Consider the following 26,418-nt stretch of genomic DNA (forward strand, 5'->3'; position numbering starts at 1 on the left):
CATTTATATAAATGTCAAATAACAAACATCCCAGCACTAATCCTTATACCACGTCACTAGTCACAGGGCTCCAGTCCAATAAACCTTCCAAAAATACACTCTGCTTCCTACCATTCAGCCCATTATAGAAACATAGAAAACCTACAGCACAATACAGGCCCTTTGGCCCACAAAGTTGTGCTGAAAATGCCCTACCTCAGAAATTACTAGGGTTAGCCAGAGCCCTCTATTTTTCTAAGCTCCATGTACCTATCCAGGAGTCTCTTAAAAGACCCTATCGTATCTGCCTCCACCACCGTTGCTGGCAGCCCATTCCACGCACTCACCACTCTTTGCGTAAAAAACTTACCCCTGACATCTCCTTTGTATCTACTCCCAAGCACCTTAAACCTGTGCCCTCTAGTGGCAGCCAATTCAGCCCTGAGAAAAAGCCTCTGACTATCCACACGATCAATGCCTCTCATCATCTTGTACACATCTATCAGGTCACCTCTCATCCTCTATCACTCCAAGGAAAAAAAGGTCGAGTTCATTCAACCTTTTCTCATAAGGCATGCTCCCCATCCCAGCAACATCTTTGTAAATCTCCTTTGGCACCCTTTCTATGGTTTACACATCCTTCCTATAGTGAGGCGACCAGAATTGAGCACAGTACTCCAAGTGGGGTCTGACCAGGGTCCTATATAGCTGCAACATTACCTCTCAGCTCCTAAGCTCAATCCCACGATTGATGAAGGCCAATGCATCGTATGCTTTCTTAACCATAGAGTCAACCAGCACAGCAGCCTTGAGTGTCTTGTAGACTCGGACCCCAAGATCCCTCTGATCCTCCACACTACCAGGAGTCTTACCATTAATACTATATTCTGTCATCATATTTGACCTACCAAAATGAACCACCTCACACTTATCTGGGTTGAACTCCATCTACCACTTCTCAGCCCAGTTTTGCATCCTATCAGTGTCCTGCTGTAACCTCTGACAGCCCTCCACACTATCCACAACACCTTCAACCTTTGTGTCATCAGCAAATTTACTAACCCATCCCTCCACTTCTTCATCCAGGTCACTTATAAAAGTCACGAAGAGTAGGGGTCCCAGAACAGATCCCTGAGGTACACCACTGGTCACCAACCTCCATGCAGAATATGACCCATCTACAACCACTCTTTGCCTTCTGTGGGCAAGCCAGTCTGGATCCACAAAGCAATGGCGGCCCCTTGGATCCCATGTCTCCTTACTTTCTCAATAAGCCTTGCATAGGGTAGCTTGTCAAATGCCTTGTTGAAATCCATATGCACTACATCTACTACTCCACCATCATCAATGTGTTTAGTCACATTCTGAAAAAATTCAGCCAGGCTCGTAAGGCATGACCTGCCCTTGACAAAGCCATGCTGACTATTTCTAATCATATTATGCCTCTTCAAATATTCACAAATACTGCCTCTCAGGATCTTCTCCATCAACTTACCAAGCACTGAAGTAAGACTCACAGGTCTATAATTTCCTGGGCTATCTCTACTCCCTTTCTTGAATAATGGAACAACATCCGCAACCCTCCAACCCTCCGGAACTTCTCCCATCCCCATTGATGATGCAAAAATCATCACTAGAGGCTCAGCAATTTCCTCCCTCACCTCTCACAGTAGCCTGGCGTGCATCTCGTCCGGACCCGGTGACTTATTCAACTTGATGCCTTCCAAAAGGTCCTGCACATCCTCTTTCTTAATATCTCCATGCTCAAGCTTTTTAGTCTGCTGTAAGTCATCCCTACAATCGCCAAGATCCTCATCCGTACTGAATATTGAAGCAAAGTACTCATTAAGTACCACTGCTATCTCCTCCGGTTCCATAGACACTTTTCCACTGTCACACATGATTGGTCCTATTCTATCACATTTTATCCTCTTGTCCTTAACATACATGTAGAATGCATTGGGGTTTTCCTTAATCTTGTCCGCCAAGGTCTTCTCATGGCCCCTTCCGGCTCTCCTAATTTCTTTCTTGAGCTCCTTCCTGCTAGCCTTATAATCTTCCAGCTCTCTATGATTACCTAGCTTTTTGAACCTTTCATAAACTCTTCTTCTCTTCTTGACTAGGTTTACAACACCCTTCGTACATGACGGTTCCTGTACCCTACCATCCTTTCTGTCTCATTGGAATGTACCTATGGAGAACTCCATGCAAATATCCCCTGAACATTTGCCACATTTTTTCCGCACATTTCCCTGAGAACATCTGTTTCCAATTTATGCTTCCAAGTTCCTTCCTGATAGCCTCATATTTCCCCTTACTCCAATTAAACGCTTTCCTAACTTGTCTGTTCCTATCCCTCTCCAATGAGTTGTGATCACCATCTCCAATATGCTTTCCCACTGAGAGACCTGACATCTGACCAGGTTCATTTCCCAATACCAGATCAAGTACAGCCTCTCTCCTTGTAGGCTTATCTACATATTGTGTCAAGAAACCTTCCAGAACACACCTAACAAACTCCACTCCACCTAAACTAGGTGGGAGATGCCAATCAATATTTGGGAAATTAAAATCACCCACCACGACAACCCTGTTATTATTACACCTTGCAGAATCTGTCTCCCTATTTGCTCCTTGATGTCCCTGTTAATATTGGGTGGTCTATAAAAAACACCCAGTAGAGTTATTGACTCCTTACTGTTCCTAACTTCCACTCACGGAGACTCCGTAGACAATTCCTCCATGTCTTCCTCCATTTTTACGGCCGTGACACTATCTCTGATCAACAGTGCCACACCTCCACCTCTTTTGCCTCCCTCCTTGTCTTTTCTGAAACATCTAAAGCATGGCACTCAAAGTAACCATTCCTCCCCCAGCAATCCTAGTTTAAACTCTCCCCAATAGCCTTAGCAAACCTCCCCGCCAGGATATTGCTCTCCCTGGGATTCAAGTGCAATCCGTCCTTTTTGTACAGGTGAATCCTGCCCCAAAAGAGGTCCCAAAGATCCAGAAATCTGAATCCCTGCCCCCTGCTCCAATCTCTCAGCCATTCATTTATCCTCCACCTCACTCACCTATACCCACTGTCGCGTGGCACAGGTAGTAATCCTAAGCTGACTACCACACTGTTAATGCACGTGACTATGTAATGATTGAGTAAGAAAGGGTGGCAATACTTCCTTTGGAAAATAATGTATTAAAATACATGTCCAGTCTGGTTATAAGAAACATGTGTAGTAAGGCTACCAAAACAATTTAAATGCAAAACAAAAAACTAAGGAAGGAAGTTGTCAGCTTGTTTTATAAAAGCTTCAGAGTTAAAAAAAAAAAAAAAAATCTGAGTGTGACTCTAAGGTCCAAAGAAAAATTATACCCCAATTTCCTTTTCTGGCATAAAGTAACTGAAGTGCATGGGAAAGAAGGAAAGCAAATGATAAGAACATAAATGAAAGACCACTCATGAATAATAGGGAAAATTACTCTCATAAGTGCTGTTTTTCCAAAGCACCACTGTTGACAGTGAAAAATTTCTAAAAGAGCTTGGATAGCCAAGGAGGAAGGAGTCTAAAACAGAACCACAAGAGATTCTGCAGATGCTGGAAATCTAGAGAAGGTGTAGCCTAAACAAAAAGTATCTGTTACACCTGAACCAGAGGGGACCAACATTTTTGCAGGCAGGCTAGCTAGAGCTCTGATGGAAAGTTCCAACCTAATTTGGTAGCAGGATGAGAAACAGAGTGAGGATGGGGCAGTTGGAAAACAACAAGATGCAGTGTGTATTGAGACTGTGAGGAAGGCAGGCAAATGATGGGGCAAATTTACAGTTAGTGGGATCAGTTGAAGTACAACATGGGGACAAAATCAAAGAAGATTATGAATACAGGACTGGTGTAATTTTTGAATGGCACATGATTCTGTAACTGTTAGATTAACTGTTAGATTGGCAGGTATGATATTGTGGATGTTGCTGAGTTGAGGCTGAAAGAAGATCATTGTTGGGAGCTTAACATCCAAGAGTACCCATTGTCACAAAAGGATAGGCAGGTAGGCAGAGGAGGCGGGGTAGCTCCGTTGGTAAAAAGTGAAATCAAATTTTTAGAAAGAGGTGACATAGGATTGGTTAAATTTAGAATCCTTGTTGGTAGAGTTACAAAAGGGTAAAAAGACCCTTGTGGGAGTTATATACAGCCTCCAAACAGTAACCAGGATGTGGGCTACAAATAACCAACAATTGAAGATAGAAAAAGGCATATCAAAAGGCAATGTTGCAATAGTCATGCGGATTTTAATATGTAGGAAGATTGGGAAAATCAGATGGGTTCTCAATTCCAAGAGAGGGAATTTGTAGAATGCCTACGAGATGGCTTTTTGGAGCAGCTTGTGGTTGAGCCCACTAGAGGAACAGCAATTCTAGATTAGTTGTAACGTAATGCCCAGAGTTGATTAGGCACGTTAGGGTAAAGGAACCCCTAGGAGGCAGTGAATATAATATGATAGAATTCATCCTGTGGTTTAAGAAGGAGAAGCTAAAATTGGATATATCAGTATCATAGTGCAATAAATGAAATTACACAGGCATTAGAGAGGAGCTGGCAAAAGTTGATTTAAGAGGACACAAGCAGGGATGGCAGCAGAACAGCAATGGCTGGAGTTTCAGGGAGCAATTTGGAAGGTGCAGGATTGATACATCCCAAAGATGAATCAATATTTTAAAGGCAGGATGATACATAGGCTTTGCTGCCACATAGCTGAAATTGCACTTCATATAATATTAGTATAATTTTGAAATCTATGTTAATATAATTGTGAAATATGCCATAATTTATGTGTTAATGAATATAATCCATAAAATTTCTGAATAATAAATGTACAACCTTTACTTTGAAACTTTTAGAGCTTCAACGTATTTATATTGTCAGAGCTTCAAGTTGCAACACAGTTACAAACTGTAACAATAAACAATAAATGGAAATCCATAACTCATTCTCAATAAACCATTGGCACACTGAATGCTGACCCCATCTAATCAAACCATTTTATTTTTGCCATTGTGCCTGTCAGTTACTTTGACTGCCTGACATCAGTTACTTCTGTTGCGAGTTGTGGTTTGTGTTTGTTTGATGTGAAAAATTCTATATTCTGACTTCTTTTGGTAAGCAATTTAAAAATTGTTAGAATAAGATAAAAAAAAAATCATTTCTATGTAATTGCTTGCATCACTGGGGGCATTTTATTGAAATTATAATTTTTAACCTTGTTACATTTTTCAAATATTATTATTAGCACTATTCTCAAATAGTAATTATTATTTTTAGTAATCTAAGAATGTTGGGGAAAAAACAGAAGAGTTAACTACTTAGAAGAGCAAAGCTTGTACAAAGTATAAGGTAGAAAGGCTTTTGCAACTCAGATACTGAACTAACATCTTCACATCAAAAACAAAAGATAGAAACTGGTAATATTTTTACATATCAAGATACTGGTAATGTTGTATACATCATTTGTGCGGTAGCGAAATCTGGGGGGGAGTTCAGTAGTGGAAGAATGGAAGTTAGATAACTTAAAAGACATCCTAATCAGAAAATTCATATAGATGTAGTTACCAAATTACGTACCCAGAAGAAATGTGGAATTTTGTGCAAGTAACTGAAATTCTAAAAGAGCATGAAGAGTGAAACGAGATGAGCGAAAGTAGTCCTACTCCGATATAGCCAAAGTGGTAATGGGTAACAGTACCTTAGAATTAAAGTTAATGATTTATGCATTCTGTGCACACATGGGGTGAATGATAGTGAGTTTTCAGCTTTTTCCGGCAGCCCAATCATATCACAATTCATTAAGAAGAACAAATAAAAATAAGGTAGGCAGCCATTATTGGAGCAGGCTAGTGTTAGAGTGGGGAGACTTTGGCTCAACAGGCTTGGGTGAGATCAGTTTCTTTTCTCTTTCATTCTTCATGTTAGTGCATATTTAGTACAGTGAGAATGGCTCCAGGGGCTGTGTAGTGTTCTTAGTATGAAATGCAGGAATTCTGGGAAACCTCCTGCCTCCGATATAACTACATCTGTACCAGATGCACCAAGCTGAACCTCTTCAGAGCACATGTGAAGGAACTGAAGCCACAGCTTGATGACTTTGGCTCACACAGGAAAATGAGAAGGTCATCGATAGGAGCTACTGGGAGGTAGTCACCCCTAAGTTACAGGAAGCAGGTAACTGCCAGGAGAGCAAAAGGAAATGGGCCACCAGTGCGGCCAATCTCTGTGGTTGATCCCCTCAATAATAATAATAGTATACTGCTTTGGATATTGCAGAATAAGTGAGCTACCAGAGAGGTGCAGAAGTGACTGGGTCTCTGACTAGGGTTAAGAAGGGAAGGGGAAAAAAGCAGACAGCAGCTGTGATATGGAATTCCATAGTTAGAGGAGATTTTGTGGACATGAAAGAGGCACCCAGATGGTACGTTGCCTCCCACGGTCAGGAACAGGGACATTTCAGTTCAGACCCATGCCATTCTAAAGTGGGAGGGTGAGCAGCCAGGAACCTAGGGACATATTAGCACCGATAAAATAGGTAGGAAAAGGAAGGAAGTCCAGAAGACAGAATTCAGGGAGTTAGATAGAAAGCAGGGCCTCCAGAGTAATAACCTGCATGTGCCACATGCCAGTGAAGGTAAGAATAGGACGATTTGGCATATGGGTATATGGTTGAGAAACTGGTGCAAGGGACTGCAGTTAAGATTTAGGGATCATCGGGATCTCTTCTGGGGAAGGTTGTTGCTCCTTACCATGCCTTGTGGTGCATTGGGTGGCAACCTTGCCATTTATTTAGCACTTTTGCTGGTTTTTTTTAATGAGCTCAAGTTGCTAGCTCAAGACCCAACACATCACAAATGGCAAGCGTCCAAGGTGCAGGCCGGATTCAAACCCAGGACCACTTGCCTCGAAGGCAGGTGAAGATGTCACTGCACTACCAGCCAGCTTCTGGAGAAGGTACAACCTGTACAAAAGGGATGGGTTACCCCTGCACCGAAGGGCACTAACATTCTTGCAGATAGATTTGCTAGAGCTGTTGAAGATGGTTTAAACTAATTTGGCAGGGAGATGGGAAATAGAGAGACAGAACTAAGAATGGGATATTTGGTATACAAGCAGATGCAACGTGCAGTCAGATTGTTGGGATGGACAGGCAGATGATTGGGCAAAATTGCAGTCAGTGGGTTGAGTTGCAGTGTAACATGGACACAAAATCAAAAAGGGTGATGAATACAGATGGCACTGTTCTGCAGACTACGTACCATACTAAATATACCTGCAATTTATTCTCACTGCAATCTCCAGCATGTAATTTCCCTTTAAGCAATGTACTTTTAAATCAAATTATTTATCTACAGATTTCAGGACCTTCAGAAGGATCCAGCTGACTTAACTCTCAAGCAAAGCAGACACGGCATCTTTAGGCAGATGAAGGTTCATCGCCATGGCTGGAAGAGAGGCGGGGATGGGGGGGGGGGATTCCAAGCCAGACTGAAATGCAGAGAGATGAGACCCCTTCTACGCAGCATCTTGTTAGCAAATGTGCAGGAGCTGGAGAACAAAATTGAGGACCTAAGGTCTAGATTGCTGTATCAGAGGTAAACGAGAGATTGTTGTGTTCCATGTCTGAGAAAGATGTGGCTATCAGATACAGCAATCAGACCCGAAGGCTTCTCTATTTACAAAATGGACCCCACTACTGATCCAGAAATGGCAAAAAGGTGGAGGTGTGTATTTCTTGATAAACTCTTGGTGGTGCTCTGATGTGACAATTTTGTTGAACTTGTGGTTCCCCAACCTTGAACATCTGACAATCCAATGCAATCTGTTCTATTTACCTAGGGAGCTCTCCTCCATAATACTGACCGCAGTTTACATAACACCAGCGGCCAACTATAACCCAGCGCTCGAGATACTGCATGTTGCCATCTCCAAACAAGAAACAGTTCATCCTAACGGATTTCAAATCATAGTCAGGGACTTCAACCAGGCCTGTTTGACGAAAACCCTGCCCAGTAACTATCAACATATATCCTGTAGCAGCAGAGGTCCCAACACACTAGACCATTGTAATACTAAGATAAGGAATGCCTATCACTCCATGGCCAGACTGCATTTCAGTAAATCGGACCACTTGGTTGTCATTCTATTCCCTGCATAGAGGCAGAGGATAAAGAACAAAACTCCAGAGATTCAGACAACAAAGAGGTGGTCATAGGAGGTAGAGGAGCAGCTCCAGGATTGCTTCAAGTCAGTGGACTGGCCATGTTCAAGAACTCATCTACAGATCTGAATGAATACACTATTGCTGTCACAGACTTTATTAAAACAGTTGTAGATGAGTGTGTCCCAACAAAATTATTCAGAGTCTTCTCCAACTAGAAGTCTGGAGACCTCAAATGTTACAAGAGATCCAGGTACGATCTCTGGAAATCCATCTCATAGGTGAAGTGGCAATACCAGACTAAACTTGCTCAAGAGTTGTGGCAAGGTTTGAATACTATCACCTCTTATAAAGTTAGATTTAGTGACAAAGGTGACAGCAGGGCTTTGCTTCCAGTTCATCTCAATGCCTTCTATACTCACACTCACCGTCAAGACATGGAGGAACCATCACGTACTCGCAGAGCCCCCGATCCTGTGATTTCTGTCTCTGAGGCCAACATGAAGCTGCCTTCAAGAGGGTGAACCCATGGGAAGCAGGCAGCTCAGAAGGGGTACCTGGCCAAGTTCTAAAAACCTGTGCTGATCAGCTGACTAGATTGCTCACTGAGATCTTTAACCTCTCACTTTGGCAGTCTCAGGTACCCACCTGTCTCAATGACTATCATCCAGTAAAACATACATCCACAGTAATGAACTATCTGAGAGGTTGGTGATGAAACATATCAACTCCTGCCTGAGAAGCAACTTAGATCTGCTCCAGTTTACCTGCTGCAGCAAAAGGTCCACATCTCATTGGCTCTTCACTCAACCCTGCAGCATTTGGACAGCAAAACTGTATATATCACAACACTCTCTATAGACTAAAGCTCAGCATTCAATACCATCAACAGCTCAAAACTAATCAATAAGCTGCAGGACCACCTTGTGCAATTGGATCCTCGATTTCCTCACTTGCAGACCCCAGTCTGTTCAGAATGGCAACAACATCTCCTGCTCTACTTGATTTACACTTATGACTGTGAGGCTAAGCACAGCTCCAATACCATATTCAAGTTTGCTAATGACACCACCACTGTAGACAAAATCAAAGGTGGTGACGAATCAGCATAGAGGAGGGAGATTGAAAATCTGGCTGGGTGGTGCCAAAAGCAACAACTTAATGTCAGCAAGACCAAGGAGCTGATTATTGACTTCAAGAAGAGGAAACCGAAGGTCCATGAGCCAGTCCTTATGAGAGGATCAGAGTAAGAGAGGGTTAGCAACTTTAAATTCCTTAACATCATCTCAGAGGAATTGTCCTGGTCCCAGTACGTAAATGCAACTACAAAGAATGCACGGCACTGCCTCTAGCTTCCTTAGGAGTTTGCGATGATTCAGCATGACATCTAAAACTCTGACAAATATCTATAGATGAGTGGTGGATAGTATACTGACTGGCTGCATCACAGTCTGCTCAGGAAACAGCGATGCCCTTGAATGGAAAATACTACAAGTAGTAGTGGAAACAGCCCAATCCATCATGGGTAAAGCTCTCCACACAATTGAGCACATCTACCAAAACACAGTCACAGGAAAGCAGCATCCCTCATCAGAGAAAAAGAGTGGTGAGAGTAGACCACCGGAAAATAACACTGGAGAGATAGTAAACAGGGATGAGGAAATGGCATATGAACTAAATAAGTATTTTGCAGCAGTCTTCACCATGGAAGTATGCCGGAAGTTCAAGAGTATTAGGGGGCAAAAGTGAGTCCTGTTGTTACTACTAAAGAAGGTGCTTGGGAAGCCGAAAGGTCTGAGGGTAGTTTACCCACCTGGACCAGATGGACTACACCCCAGGGTTCTGAAAGAGTAGCTGCAGAGATTATGGAGGCATGAGTAATGATCTTTCAAGAATCACTAGATTCTGGCATGGCTCTGGAGGGCTGAAGAATTGCAAATGTCGCTCCAATCTTGAAGGAGGGAGGAAGGCAGAAGAAAGGAAAATACAGGCCAGTTAGCTGACCTCTGTGGTTGGAAGATGTTGGAGCTGATTTTCAAGGTTGAAATCTCAGGTTACCCGAAGGCACATGATAAAATACAGTAAAGTCAGCATAATTTCCTTAAGTGAAAAACTTGCCTGACAAATCTGTCGGAATTCTTTGAGAAAATAACAAGCAGAATCATGGATGTAATGTACTTCGATTTTCAAAAGGCCTTCCACAAGGTGCTGCATATGAGGCTGCTTAGTCAAAGGAGAGATACCAGCATGAACAGAGGATTAGTTAATTGGCAGGAGGCAAAGAGTGGGGATAAAGGGAGCCTTTTCTAGTTGGCTGCCAGTAACTAGTGGTGTTCCACAGGGATCAGTGCTGGGACTACTTCTGTTACGTTATCAATGATTTGGATGATGGAATTGATGGCTTTGTGCCAAGTTTGTGGATGATGTGAAGATAGGTGGAGGCATAGGTAGTGTTGAGGAAGCAGGGAGGCTGCAGAAGAACTTGGACAGATTAGGAGAATGGGTAAAGATGTGGTAAATGGAATACAATGTTGGGAAGTGTACGGACATTTACTTTGATATGCAGAATAAAGCCATGGACTATTTTCTAAATGGGGCAAAAATTCAAAACTCTGAGGTACAAAGGGACTAGGGAGTCTCCGTGCAAGATTTCCTAAAGATTAGCTTGCAGGTCAAGTCAGTGGTAAGAAAGCCAAATACAATGTTAGCATTCATTTTGAGAGGACTAGAACATAAAGGCAAGGATGTAATGCTGAGGCTTCATGAGGTACTGCTGAGGCCTTACTTTGATGTACTGAGAGCAGTTTTGGGACCCTTATCTAAGAAAGGATGTGCCATTAGAGAAGGTTCAGAGGAGGTTCACTAGAATGATTCTGGGATTGAAAGGGGTATTATATGAGGAGTGTTAGACGGCTCTGGGCCTGTACTTGCTGAAATTTAGAAGAATGAGGGATTTCGTTGAAAACTATCAAATGTTGAAAGGCCTAGATAGAGTGGATGAGGACAGGGTATTTCTTGTAGTACAGGAATCTAGGACCAGAGGGCACAGCCTCAGAATTGAGAAGCATCCATTTAGAACAGAGATGAGCAGGAATTTCTTTAGCCAGGGGTTGGTGAATCTGTGGAATTCATTGCTTCAGTCAAATGTGGAGCCTAGGTCATTGGGTGTATTTAAGGTGGAATTTGATAAGTTTTTGATTAGTTAGGGTGTGAAAGGTTACAGGGATAAGGCAGGAGAATGGGATTGAAAGAGAAAAGGATCAGCCATGATGAAATGGCAGAGAAGACTGAATGGGCCAAATGGCCTAATTCTACTCCTTTGTCTTCTGGTCAATATGTAAATATTACAGAGTTGGTGCAGCAAGAACTATGCATTTGAATTTGTTGAGTGCTTCAGGCTTGTGCTTCAGAAACAGAGGATGGAAGAACCGCAGAACCTGCTTTCCATACACCAACTGCTGACAAAAATACACACATTTCTGGACAGAAAATGTTACTTTTGTGTTTTAAGTTTTGACCAGAAAATGAAACTTCTTATAAGTGTTTGTGGGTATTTTGAATCTATTGCATGTGACAGTATCACCATTGTTGAAGCAATTAACAAAGTTTTATAGCAACAAAAATCTTGATATTCTGAAGATGGTGATGTTTACTTTAGATGGAGCAAATGTTATGCTTGGAAAGAATAGTGGTTTGACAGCAAATCTTTGATAAGAAATAAAACATCTGTCTGAGCAATATTGCATCACACACAGAGAAGCCCTGCAATTAGAGGAAACATGGATCAAAAGTATCAATTATGCAGGATATAGAACGATGCTACGAACAGTGTATACAGTGCTCAGCAAGTCATTAGTTTAAAAAAAGAAAAACTTGAATTAGCTAATCTTACAGAATATAATGTTGTGTCATCTAGACCACTATATGAAGAAAGATGGCTATCTAATGAGGGATTACTAAATTTTTGATTCAGTATTGCAAAGAGCAAGTTAATGAACATAACAATCCAATCAGCAACTACTGTCTGAAGCTTTTGACCAATCCACAACATTGGGTAGCACGAACTCTGCTTAACGGTGATTTCAAAGTTCAGGCAGCTCTTCATAAGTTCCTTTAGAAAAGTTGCTTGAATACAACCAATGCACTACAGTATGCAAAAGCAAAAATTAACAAGTTATGGTCACTGTATCTTGGAGACTCTGTTTATTGCTGTGACAAAATGAAAGATCTGTTTGCATCAGTAAGTTCTGACGTCTACACCTGTTATTTGATTCATTCCGCATGCGTATAGTCACTTGGATAATAGATTTTCTGACAATGAGCAAGAGAATGGCAAGTTTTTGACCCTGTTGCTATTGTAAACAGAACTAATTTAGAATTTGGAAAAGGGGATGTTGTATGGCTGAAAAAATACTCCGCTACTATTAAAAACTACGACGAAAGCATTGCCTCAAAAATATCGCAGCAATACTGTAACTTCAAATCTGTCATTTCTGAGAAAGTTAAGACTTATTCAATTGAGTCTTTCACTGATATAGAAACATAGAAAACCTACAGCACAATACAGCCCTTTTGGCCCACAATGCTATGCTGAACATGCTGAATTCCTAATTACCTAGTGTTACCTACAGCCCTCTATTTTTCTAAGCTCCATGTACCCTAATCCAACAGTATCTTAAAAGACTCTATCATACCCACCTCCACCACCGCTGCCGGCAGCCCACTCCATGCACTCACCACACTCTGAGTAAAAATACTTACCCCTGACATCTTCCTCTGTATCTAGTTCCAAGCACCTTAAAACTGTGCCCTCTAATGTTAGCCATTTCAACCCTGGGAAAAAGCCTCTGACTATCCACATGATCAATGCCTCTCATTATTTTGTACACCTCTATCAGTTCACCTCTCATCTTCTGCCACTCCAAAGAGAAAAAGCCAAGTTCACTCAACCTATTCTCACAAGGCATGCTCCCCAATCCAGGCAACATCCTTGTAAATCTCCTCTGAACCCTTTCTATAGTTTCCACATCCTTCCTGTAGTGAGGTGACCAGAACTGAGCACCGTACTCCAAGTGGGGTCTGACCAGGGTCCTATATAGCTGTAACATTACCTCTCGGCTCTTAAACTCAATCCCACAGTTGATGAAGGCCAATGCGCTGTATGCCTTCCTAACCACAGAGATGTTGAACTACGTGCTCCGAAATGAAGAATTTGAAGAATGGTCAATTGTGTGTGACATCATTGGAACATTTCAAGCTTCAAGTGTTGACTGCGAACATGGATTCAGTCTTATGAACGAAATCAAATGTAAATCCAGAAACAGACTAGAAGTGGAACATTTTGATTATCTAATGAGGATTAACATGCACCTTTCATCTGAATGTGTAATTAATCTGGACAGTGTCTAGAGTCAATGGACATGTAATAAAGACATACAAGAAAAAGCTTACGAAACATGTAAGATTTTCTTTGTTGCACTGTATTTCATTTTACTTTTCACTTAATAAAATCAAAAGTATGTGATTTTTCAATTTTCATTCTAAATATTCAAAGTATGTATATTACATGAAAAAACATTGAAAGAGCTGTGCAGTTTTCAGGCAGTGTAAAACATTCCTGCTGAGAGCAATGGTTGGTCCATGCAGCTGTTAAAAAAAAATTGGATGGAATGTTGCTGGAGAGGTAGTGATGGGGGATATAGAAATAGTGGAGGAATGTACTAAGTATATTGCATCTGTCTTCACTGTGGAAGACACTAGCAGAATGCCAGAAATGAGAGTGTATCAGGGGGCAGAAGTGAGTGTCATTGCTATTTCTAGGAAAAGGGTGCTTGGTAAGCTGAAAAGTCCAAGATAAGTCACCTGGACTAAATGGATCACACCCCATGGTCCTGAAAGAGGTACCTTAAAAGATTGTGGAGGCATCAGTAATGATCTTTCAAGAAATACTAAATTCTGGAATGATTCTGGAGGACTGGAAGTTTGCAAATATTACTCCAATCTTTAAGAAGGGAGACAGAAGAAAGGAAATTATAGGCCAGTGAGCCTGACTCCAGTAATGGGTAAGTACTAGGAAAGTATCCTAAGGGAATGGATACTTTGATAGACGGGGACTGACTAGGGATATTCCACACGGTTTTATGCATGGTAGGTCATATCTAACCAATGTTATTGAAAGGAAAGGTACGTCGCATCCAGGGTTTCTCTGGTTAGTGGACGATTTCCCTCCACGCCTGTCTGACGTAGTGGGAAACCGTGTACGAGGCAAGTTACAGCAGTGGTTTGCCATTGTCTTCTGCTGGGTGAGTTTCCAAAGAGATCACCAGCTCGTAACCCAGCACAGATGGAAAGCGTGCAGGGGAGCCGGCTGGATTTGAACTCGGGACTTTTCGTCCCGAAGTCCGGCACTGATGCCACTACGCCATCAGCCGGGTCTAATTTTATTGAGGTTTGAGGAAATTACTAGGAAAGTTGATGAAGGCAATGCAGTGGATGTTGTTTACATGGACAAGGCATTTGATAAGGTGACACATGGGAGGCTAGTCTAAAAGGTTCAGTTGCTTGCCATTCAGGATGGGGTAGTAAATTGGATTTGACATTGGTTTCATGGGAAAAGTCACAGAATGGTAGTAGCTGGTTGCCTCTCTAACTGGATGCCTGCGACCAGCGTTGACCCGCAAGGATTAGTGCTGGGTCCGTTGCTGTTTGTCATCCATATCAACGACTTGAATGATTGTTGCGTACTTAGGTTTTCAGAAGGCCTTTAACAAGGTGTCACACGAGGCTGCTTAACAAGCAACAAGCCCATGGTACTACAGTAAAGATTCTAGCATGGATAAAACAGTGGCTGATTGGCAGGAGGCAACAAGTGAGAATATAGGGAGCCTTTTCTGGTTTGCTGCTGGTGACTAGTGGTGTTTCACGGGGTCTGTGTTGGGACCAATTTGTTTTATGTTGCATGTTAATGATTTGGATGATGGAATTGATAGTTTTGTTGCAAAGTTTACAGATGATATGAAGGTAGGTGGAGGGGCAGTAGTCTTGAGAAAGTAGAGAGGATACAGAGGACTTAGACAGATTAGGAGAATGGGCAAAAAGTTGCAGGTGGAATACAGTGTCGGGAAGTGCATGGTGATGAAGAAATGAAAGGGTTGACAATTTTCTAAATGGAGAGAACATTCAAAAATCTGAGGTGCAAAGGGACCTGGGAGTCCTTGTGCAGGAAGACAACCTGCAATGTTAGCATTCATTTCAACAGAACTGGAATATAAATGTAAGGGTGTAACGTTGGTACTTTTTAAAGAACTGGCGAGGCCTCACTTAGAGTATTCTGAGCGATTTTGGGCCTTTTATCTTAGAAAGGATGTGCTGAAACTGGAAAGGGTTCAAAGGAGTTTCAGGAAAACTATTCCACGATTGAATGGGTTGTCATATGAAGAGTGTTTGATGGCTCGCTAGAATTCAGAAGAATGAGGGGTGACCTCACTGAAACCTATGGAATGGTGAAAGACCTTGATAGAGTAGATGTGGAGAGAATGTTTCCTGTGGTGGGAGAGTCTAAGTCCAGAGGACACAGCCTCAAAATAGAGGGATGTTCTTGAAGAACAGTGATGAGGAGGAATTTCTTAAGCCACAGCGTGATGAATCTGTGGAATTCTTTGGCACAGACAGCTGTGGAGGCCAAGTCTTTAAGTACATTTAAGGCCAATGTTGATAAGATTCTTGATGGTCAGGGCATGAAGGAATATGGGGAGAAGGCAGGAGTTTGGGGCTGAGAGAAAAACTGGGTCAGCCACGATGAAATTGCAGATCAGACTTAATAGATCAAATGGCCCAAATCTGCTCCCATATGTTATGGTATTAGGATAATATAGTAAATTGTATCAGCAAATTTGTGAGTTGGGGACATAAAGGACAGCGTGGAAGGCTGTCATGGCCTGCAGCAGAATCTGGACCCACTGGAAAAATGGACTGAAAATGGCAAATGGAATTTAATGCAAATGTGTGAGATGTTGCACTTTGGGAGGACTAACCAGAGTAGGACTTACACAGTGAGTGGTAGGACAGAGGCGTATGTAGAATAGGGGGATCTGGGAATACAGACCCATAATTCCTTGAAAGTGGCATCACAGGTAGATAGGGTCGTAAAGAAAGGTTTTGGCATATTAGCCTTCATAAATCAAAGTACTGAGTACAGGAGATGAGATGTTATACCGAAGTTATATAATGCGTTGGTGAGGCTTAACTTGGAGTATTGTGTACAGTTCTGATTACCTATCTACATGTAATACAAGTTTCCCCCGCTATCCAAAGGTAGAGTGTTCCTATGAAACTGTACATAGCCGGAATATCGTAAAGTGAATAAACAATTACCATTTATTAATATGGGAAAAATTTTTGAGTGCTCCCAGACCCAAAAAATAACCTACAAAATCATGCCAAATAACACATAAAACCTAAATTAACAGTAACACATAGTAAAAGCAGGAATGATATGATAAATACACAGCCTATATAAAGTAGAAATACTATTCTGCAGCACTGTCTAGCGCAGCGAAATCTCACGGCAGCACTCTCGGCGAAAGTGCTCTTGGCGGAAACACTCTGTCCAGTAACCTTTAAACTATGAAGCTGCCAAATCATACCAAATAACACATAAAAATACACAGCCTATATAAAGTAGAAATAATGTATGTACAGTGTAGTTTCACTTACCGCAATCGGGAAGACTCCAATAAATTGCAGTTTTGTCACAATTAAACGATGTAGAAGGTGCTTATACGAGTAACCACCTTCTGTAATTATTTTCTTCAGTTCTGCTGGGAACTTTTCAGTAGCTTCAGTATCAGCCGAAGCACTCTCTCCAGTAAACGTTAAACTATGAAGCTGCCCTCACCTCAGAAACCGATCAAACCACCCATGACTACCCCTAAGTTCCACTTTCGCAACACTTTCATCACCACCATCCAGTGCTTTCTGTTTCAGCTTATTAAAAAGACTGACTGATTTCTCCTGAAGTATAAGAAAACTTAACAGAACACCACGCTTTGTACACCCATTAATCCACTCAAGCAATAGACTGTCCATTTTATCCATTATTGGATGCCGACTAAGAGAGATCACTTTGCTACAAGCAGAACCAACAGTAACATCGGCAGCTTTCAAAATTCTGTCTCTGCGTATAAATTGTGCGAATGGTAGATGCAGGCAAGTTCAACGTGCGGACAACGTCCTTACTTAGTTCACCACGATCGAAACACTTAATTATGTCTACACTAAGTGTAACACCCTTACGAGCTCTTTTAGGCTTTTCTGATACCTGAGAACTCATCTTGCTAACCGATGCACAAAATAGATCGAGATAAAGCACGTGTTTAAGCAATGGCAGCTAGAATGCAGTTCCGGGGAAGTAGCTTGGCTGCTCGGACGCGTGCTGCCTTTTTTCGTAACAGTGAAAACACCTTCTGTTAGCGAAAACAGGTAACTAATGTAGGTCGTTCGTAACAGCGAGGTGTCGTAAAGCCAACATTCGGAAAACAGGGGCCACCTGTATAGGTTGAAAGAGCGCAGAAAAGATTTACAATGAAAGGACTTGAAGACCTGAGTTATAGGGAAACATTGAATAGATTAGGGCTTTATTCCCTAGTGCTTAGGTGAATGAGCATTGATTTGATAAGGATATAGAAAATCATGAAGGTTATACGTAGAGTAAATACAGGCAGCCTTTTTCCATTGAGGTTAGGTGAGACCAGAACTAGAGGTCATGAGCCAAGGGTGAAAGGTGAAATGTTTAAGGGAACATGAGGGGAATTATTTCACTCAAAGGGTGGTTAAAATGTGGAACGAGCTGCCAATGGAAATGGTGGATGTGGTTTCAATTTCAACATTTAAGAGAAATTTGGATAGTTACATGCATGGGTGAGGTATGGTGGACTATGGTCTGTGTGCAGGTCGATGGGACTAGGCAGTTTAATAGTTCAGGATGGAGTAGAAGGATCAACGGGTCTGTTTAATAGCTGTAGTGTTCTATGATTCTATGCCTCAAAGCTTGCTTAGGGATAATATATGACCTGTGAACTGCTGGAACAAAACGAGTTATGTATTAACTCTTATTATGAAGTCACTCATTGAGAGGTTCAGGGAGCATTGAAAAAGAAAACAATTTGTAATGAAGATCCTTATGAACCTGAAGAGATATTACAAGGTGAGATATTACAAGGCTTAAAGAAGAAAGTAAAGAGATCACTGACAGCAGTTCTAAATTTGCTTTCTGTCAAAAATAGAATATTGCTGGTGCATAGAGAACAAATAAAACTGCAGACACTGAAATCAGGGGAAAAAAAAGAAAATCCTGGATGATGAACAACATCAGTGGAAAGAGAAACCAATTAATATCTCAATTCAGGGACCTTTCCTAGGAAATAAGAGAAGAAGTGGAGGGAATGATGAGGAGAAAGGCAAAAAATTGCAGGTCCTTCCAATGAACTGTTTGTAATCCAAACAGATGGTAAGTTGGAAATGCAACTGTGAACCGAGTTCCCACAAGACAAAAGATGCTTGCAACCCTGTAGCAGCAGGCAAAACCATCTTGCTGATCTCCCAAATGCTTATTCATTTGTATAGACTGGATGTAAGTCAAGTGTCCATAGACTGGGGAAGACCTGTATATGAATATTGGTCAAAACAAATATGATGATAAGAAGCATGTACTGATCGTTAAGAGGGCAAGAAAATGCAAAAAAAAACAAGAAAGGTCATAATCAGATTGTTGGGAAACAACAGAAAACAATTTACCTTAAAAGTCTCAGATTCACATTTGTTAGCCGTCTGTTTAAAGCAGTACCTATTTCCAATAAAGACTAGACAATTCTCCTTCTCTTAGCAAGTCACAACTTTGTCCAGAAAGCAGAGTAGTAGGTTCTTTGTAAAGAAGGTTATTAAGGGTAGGCAGCTGTTACAGTCTGATTAGCATAAACTTGTTGAATGTAAAGCAAGATCAAAAAGCCTGGTGTTCTATACCTGCTCCTAAATCAGACATCCATGTTTATATATCTAATAATGAGTGAATGAAATTCCAAACAATTCCTTTGAAAGTTCAGTATGCTCAAAGTATATCCTGTATAGTTGTATTGCTTGCAGAAACAACAATAATATTGGTACATTAACAGCAAAACAATAAAATGATGTAAGGGTTACAACATAAAACATCGACACATCTCTTTTGCCTCTACTTGACCTTGACCCTTGGTTTTTCTAGCAGTTCACTTTATGCACCAGATTCCAATATCTGTAATATACTTCTTGGGTACTTTAATAGCTATTTTTGAGTATCACGAAAGGATATTATCTTCCAGCTGATGTTCAACTTGCTGTTGATCTCTACAGCCTGAGCATGGCTCCATTCCTCTTCAATGTGCTTTTGGCTTTCTGCACACATTTCACCTACAGTGCTGGATACTGGAAGAGTTTCAAATTTGAACTTGTTGACTTGTATGGCCATTCTGCAAGATAAACATTAAATTTTTACAATAATATAACAGCATCAATACTGAGGAAAAAAAATCAGTAACATGTTAAAAGCAAAAGAAATGAAGATGGTGGAAGCCCGAAATATAAATAGAAAATGTAGTAAGCACTCAGTACGTCAGGCAGAAAGATGAAAGATTTACAGTTCAGGGCCAAGATCCTTCATTAGAACTGGAAAAAAGACAAAAAAAGTTTTAGATAGTAGAAAAAGTTCAGGTAAGGATGAGTAGACAAAAAGAATATTTTTGATAGGATTGTAACAGACCTAACCTGGCAATTAAGGAACAGTTAAAAATAAGATTTAGCTTTGTTGTCTTGATAATATATTTCCAATGATGAGGTTGAAGAGCAGGATAGACTGAACTAAAAGTAAAACTAAAAACTAGGCCAAAACAATGACATACAGAAAAAGGCCAGTCCTGAAACAGAATGAAAGAATCAGCCATCTCAAGATGAAAAATTCGGTGTTGCATTCTGTAGCTTACCCAGGCAGAACATGAGGAGTTGTCCCTCGCTTGCCTCATTATTGTGGTACATTAGGACACAGACAGTAGTGGCACTACTATAGTGTGGCAAACTGTCTTCTTTCTTTCAGAGATCAAGTGTCAGTTCTCAGACAAATCCACAATGCCCTTCTGAACCATGACCCAAACATCAAAACATTATCTCCTACACAGCTATGTGATTTCATTTCTGCTTCCAACCTTGTAGTATCCACTAGTCAGGGAGATCCATTTTTTCAGCCTGCTTTTGCCTAACAAAACTTATTACCTCCATTCTTTCTCACATACACACATCCACACAACCATGCCACATTGAAAGAATCTGAGGACCATTCAGCTTCATCCTAGAACAGAGAAACACAGATTCTCTCATCCAATATATTCATCCACCCAGCTGAACTTAACATCACATAAACAACTTCCTCATTCAGTTCCATTCATTTTCTCCTTCCAATGTTTTAAGTATGAGAATTTAACATGGCCCAAGCTACACCTATCTTTTTGTAGAATAAGTGGAAGAATTTCTTTTTGCCTCCACTATCCCATTCAAAACACACACACAGCTGTCCAGTATGTCACCAGCTGCATTGGTGCTGCTTGTTGCACATATATAGAACTTGAGAATTTCACTATTTTTTCTGCCAATTTCCTTTTGACTCATACCTTCACTTGGGCTTTGCTCTTTCATTTGAGGATATCTCCATCTCAGAGAATAAGCTATCCACAAGCATCCTTTACAAGCCTAACTACTTCTACAGCTATATTGACTATACTTCCTGCAAGGACTCCATTCCATTCTGCCAGTTCTTCCATCTCCATCGCAATTGCTTTGATAATGTGACAGATCTCTTAGATATCTTTCTTCTTCCTGAATATTGGCTTCTCCTCTACCCTGGTAGACAGAACCCTTCAACAGCATCTAATCTATATTCCACAGCTCTACTTTCACTCCTCCTTCTGCTGGACAGAAGAAAAATGTTACTCTGATCCTCATTTTTCACTGCATAACCTCTGCAGATGGACGCATCATCTGTCACAATTTCCGCCACTACAATACTCCACAACGGAATCTTGAACATGGGCTTCCAATTCCTTTTGCATCTCCAATTTTTGAATTCCGTCCCTATTTTCTACAAGGTGCAGAAAATAGCCTACACTTTTCCTCTTTCTACCAAAGTACATAAGCCCACACTGTGTTACATTTTATTCCATCTGCCATTCCTTTACCCATTCTCTCAACACTGCCCACCCTACATCCCTTATTTGATTCCACACTCCACATTTCTCTATCAATTTTTGTTGCATCCACTTATCACTTTTCACTTTTTCCTCATCCACCAGCCTATCACCCCTCCACACATGGATATACTGCTTGCCAGCTGTTCTATCCCTTTTAACCGGGTATCCTCCCTTTATCTTTAGGTCTAGTTAAAGAGTCTTGACCCAAAGCATCGACTGCCCTTCTGCCCTCCACAGTTCTCTCCACTACTGAGTTCTTCCAGTATTTTGTTTATTGCAACATCAAATTGATTGGTACATATCAATATATGCCTGAGTCAGTGGTGGAGGCAGATACACCAGTGAAGTTTAAGAGACTACTAGACAGGTATATGGAGGAATTTAAGGTGGGGGCTTATATGGGAGGCAGGGTTTGAGGGTCGGCACAACATTGTGGGCCGAAGGGCCTGTACTGTGCTGTACTATTCTATGTTCTATATTGTAATCTTAACACATTACCTTTTATCTGAAATTAAGCTGTTGGAGTCAGAAAACAAGCAAAACTGAATAATCTCTTAAAAAGAGATATAAAGCTCCCAAAGTATGTCATTTTAGAATTATGTTGTATTTAAATTTGTCGTGTTAACTTGGACAAAAGTACTCATTGACTTGATGTAACCTTGAAATCAAATACATACAATATTCCACCTAAGCTGATATAAGAAAAAATTGCAGTACACAAAAGAACAGTGCTAAACAAAGAAATTCCAATAAAAAATTGTGAATGCTAAAACCAAGATTTAATTCTAAAAAGTTAAAAACACTTCTGAAAACATCTGAACCGGATACTGCTCGTAATTTTATTTTCTAAGGAGGCTTATTTCTTTATAAAACCAATTCAGTATTGTTAAATTGAATATAATTTTAGATAATTTATATTCACTTTAAATAGCAATTGTAAACAAGATTTTAATTTGATTCTAATTGCCTCCTTATTGAAGAAAATCATTTTGAGCCATATCCTCTTTCATAAGTTCAGTAAATTAAATGCATGCTGAGAAATTTAAAGGGTTGTTGAATGAAAATTAAACTAATTCAGTTTAATACTTTCTTCTGAAAAACTCCAAATAGCTCATCTACTTGCGTTTCCCAATCAAAAGGTTGTTCAGAGAAAAATAACTGCAAATGAATGAACAATGTTAATAACTCAATTAAATGGCTTTCCAAATAATAATTGAAGCCAGTGGACTTTACTTTCAGATGAAAATCAAAACTGAATCAAATTCAGTTGCTATGTAAATACGGTAGCTTCATTTTCACTTTTGATTAATTATCTGATGTTTTTCGCAGAAGTAGTTCATGAATGCAATAGCTGACTGTTCTGAACAATGCCTGCTACTTAGGCCATCAAAAAAAGATTTAAAATAAAAATTGTTAATTAAAACACTGTAGAACACATATTATAATAACAAAACCATACAAAGAGTAAATGGGAGCTGTAGAATTTCAACCATTCAAGCCTGCTCTTCCATTCAAAATAATCATGGGTCATCAGCTATCTTTCTCACTTAATACCCCTTAATGTTTATTGCAAATTGAAATATATTCAGCAGTTTTTTTAAAGATAGATTCAATGTCTTTGTGTTCACAATCTGATGTGCAAGTTCATTCGACATGCTCATTACTCTAAGGGAATAAATTTCTCCTCATCTCAGATCTAATGTAATTGCCCTGGGAAAGGCGCAGAGGAGAGTCACCAGAAGGGTGTCTTAAATGGAGCATTTTCGTTATGAGGACAGACTGCTGAGTTTTGGTGTACGCTTCCTGGAGCAGAGGAGGTTAAAAAGGGGTATAATTGTGGCATATAAAATGATGAGGGATGACTGTTGGAAATTATTCCTTATATCAGAGGTGTATAAAACTAAAGGATAGATTCAGGATAACAGGCAAGGGAATTTAGAGGGGAGCCGAGGGGGTAACTTTTTCACCCATAGACTGGGAAGTATCTCAAATACATGCCTCGAAGTGCTTGCAACAGAGATGCTGACAACATTTAGAAAGTGTCTAGATAAGCACTGTAAAAGAAGGCTAAGGGTCAGGTACTGGGAGAAGGGTTTGATACAGTTGGGTTACCATTGGTCAGTATGGATGTCTTGGGTTGAATGACTTGTTTTCATGTTGTATGACATTTTGCTTTATAATTTGACAATGTACTGTACTAATAAAGATAGTAAAGCATTGTTGGGTGGTGCACATGCTCCTTTCTATATTAACGGGGTTAAGCTTGGGAGCTTCAAGTTCTTAGGAATGAACATGACCAAAAGCCTGGCCTGGTCCTACTGTGTCACAGCCGAGAGAGTTCACCATTGTCTCTACTCCCTAAGGAAGCTAAAGAAATTTGGCAAATCCCTATTGCCCCTTAGTTATTTTTACCCATACACCATAGAAAGTATCCTATCTGGATATACAACACAACACACAAAATGCTAGAATAACTCACAGGTCAGGCCTCATTTATGAAGGGGAATAAACAGGTGACATGTCAAGTTGGGACCCCTTCATCAGGGTTCTGAAGTAGTCAGCACAGAGACCCCACCTATCCTGATCATTCTCTCTTCTCCCCTCTTCCATCAACAGAAGATAAAAAAGCATGTATCTCAAGACACTTCTGCCAATGGAAGAGTGGAGACTTCTAATCCACTATTAATAAGACTATTACATAATTCCCTAGTAAGATAAAATGGACCTGTGATCTCACAATCTACCTTCTCATGATCTTTCACCTTTTCGTCTACCTGCAATTTCTCTGTAGCAGTTATGATTTATTATGATTTCTGTTATTAGTTTATCTTGTTCTCCCTCAATGCACTGTGTAGTAATTTCATCCGTGTCTTGATAAATGTAACAATAATGCACCAATTCCAATTTTCCATTCAAATGAATGGGACCTCTAGTCTTGCCTGCATAAAACTGAGACCTGAATGACAGGTACATCCAGTCACTCTCTTGCCTTAGTCGCAGAGCTTCAATGATGAGTGCAGTAGAGGAACAAACAACTGGATACCTTGAATCCAGTGTATCATATCTGCCTTTCAGCACATATGCACTACCAAGCATATGTCTCACCACACAGAGGACTACAGTTGAAAACAACCCACAGTTCCACAGCAAACCAGCAATCAGTCATCACAACTTGTGACAATATTGAGACCGACTCTTTTTGAGATACTGTTATTATTACAAATTCTAAACACCAAGTTCTGGATAATGTAAATTCAATTATCTTTAACTATTCAAAATACCACAAAACTAAACACCAGATGAAGATCAACATACAGTGCCTTGAAAAAATATTCAGCCCCGAGAACTATTTTCACATTTTACTGTCTCATTTTCTGACTTTAAAATATACTTAAGTAGGATTTTGCGCTAATCTGCAAAACATTGTGCACCTTGTCATATCAAAAGAAAAATTCCAAAACCTATCAACAAGTTACTAAAAATTAAAAACCAAAATTGTGAGTATGAAAAAGTGCTCATCCCCTTTGTAATTACTTTGTTAACTTTCCTCAGGTACATAACATATATTACCTTACCAACTCACCCAGTTTGTTGATGCAGAAAATTGGAGGATTATCTGTTTTCAATGAATTCATTAGAATAAATACACCCTGCTCTCTGAAAATTCCAACAGATTGGTAGATATTCAAAAGACCAAATCAAAAATAAAGACAAAGGAAAATTCAAGTCAAGTCAGGGAAATTATAATAGAGATGCACAAATGTGGGGAAAGGCACAAGGCCATCTCAAAGGCACTGAACTGGAGCTCAGTGCAGTCCATCGTGAAAAAGTGGAAAAAATATGAAACTATTGCTATGCTGCTTAGGTCAGGCCACCGCTCTGAACGTAGTCACTGGAGAAGAATGGCACTTATAAGAGAGGCTACTATGACACCATCGGTCACCCTAAATGAACCGCGGAAGTCAGTGGCTAAAAATCGAAGGGAAGTAAACAGCCCCAAAACTTCAAAGCGCCACTTAGAAGATACTGTAAAGACGTGGAAGAAGGTCTTGTGGTCCGGTTAGAATAAGGTAGAACTTTTTGGCCTCAAAACTAAGCAGTACAGGTGGCATAAATCTAATACTCTGCATCAGCCAGGTAACACCATCCCTACTGTAAAATATGATGGAGGTAGCATCATGCTATGGGGATGGTATTCAGCAACATGGACTGGAAATCTGGTCAGGGTTGATGGGTAGATGAATGCTGCTAAATGAAGAGTTTAAACTAGGGAGGAAGTCTGTCTTTCAGCGGGACAACAATCCAGAACACACTGCCAGAGCAACTACGGAGTGGCTTCAAATTATTTGAGGAGGTAACCAGGCATATAGATGAGGGTAGTGCAGTGGATGTGATCTACATGGATTTTAGTAAGGCATTTGACAAGGTTCCACACGGTAGGCTTATTCAGAAAGTTAGAAGGCATGCAATCCAGGGAAGTTTCGCCAGGTGGATTCAGAATTGGCTTGCCTGCAGAAGGCAGAGGGTCGTGGTGGAGGGAGTACATTCAGATTGGAGGATTGTGACTAGTGGTGTCCCACAAGGATCTGTTCTGGGACCTCTACTTTTCGTGATTTTTATTAACGACCTGGACGTGGGTTGGCAAGTTTGCAGATGACACAAAGGTTGGTGGTGTTGTAGGTAGTGTAGAGGATTGTCGAAGATTGCAGAGAGACATTGATAGGATGCAGAAGTGGGCTGAGAAGTAGCAGATGGAGTTCAACCCGGAGAAGTGTGAGGTGGTACACTTTGGAAGGACAAACTCCAAGGCAGAGTACAAAGTAAATGGCAGGATACTTGGTAGTGTGGAGGAGCAGAGGTATATGGGGGTACATGTCCACAGATCCATGAAAGTTGCCTCACAGGTGGATAGGGTAGTTAAGAAAGCTTATGGAATGTTAGCTTTCATGAGTCGAGGGATAGAGTTTAAGAG

At 40.7% G+C, this 26,418-nt stretch overlaps 1 protein-coding gene across 10 annotated transcripts in view; it reads right to left on the reverse strand.

Annotated features, from left to right (window-relative positions):
• trappc9 (trafficking protein particle complex subunit 9) overlaps positions 1 to 26,418 on the reverse strand; it is a 711,836-nt gene that overhangs the window by 297,079 nt on the left and 388,339 nt on the right. For all 10 annotated transcript variants that reach the window (XM_072255618.1, XM_072255596.1, XM_072255577.1 and 7 more), the window contains one exon: positions 19,523 to 19,679. In XM_072255618.1, coding sequence (XP_072111719.1) covers positions 19,523 to 19,679 — 157 coding nt within the window. The remainder of the gene's footprint in view (positions 1 to 19,522; positions 19,680 to 26,418) is intronic.

Source organism: Mobula birostris, chromosome 1, assembly GCF_030028105.1.
Source record: "Mobula birostris isolate sMobBir1 chromosome 1, sMobBir1.hap1, whole genome shotgun sequence".
NCBI lineage: Eukaryota > Metazoa > Chordata > Chondrichthyes > Myliobatiformes > Myliobatidae > Mobula > Mobula birostris.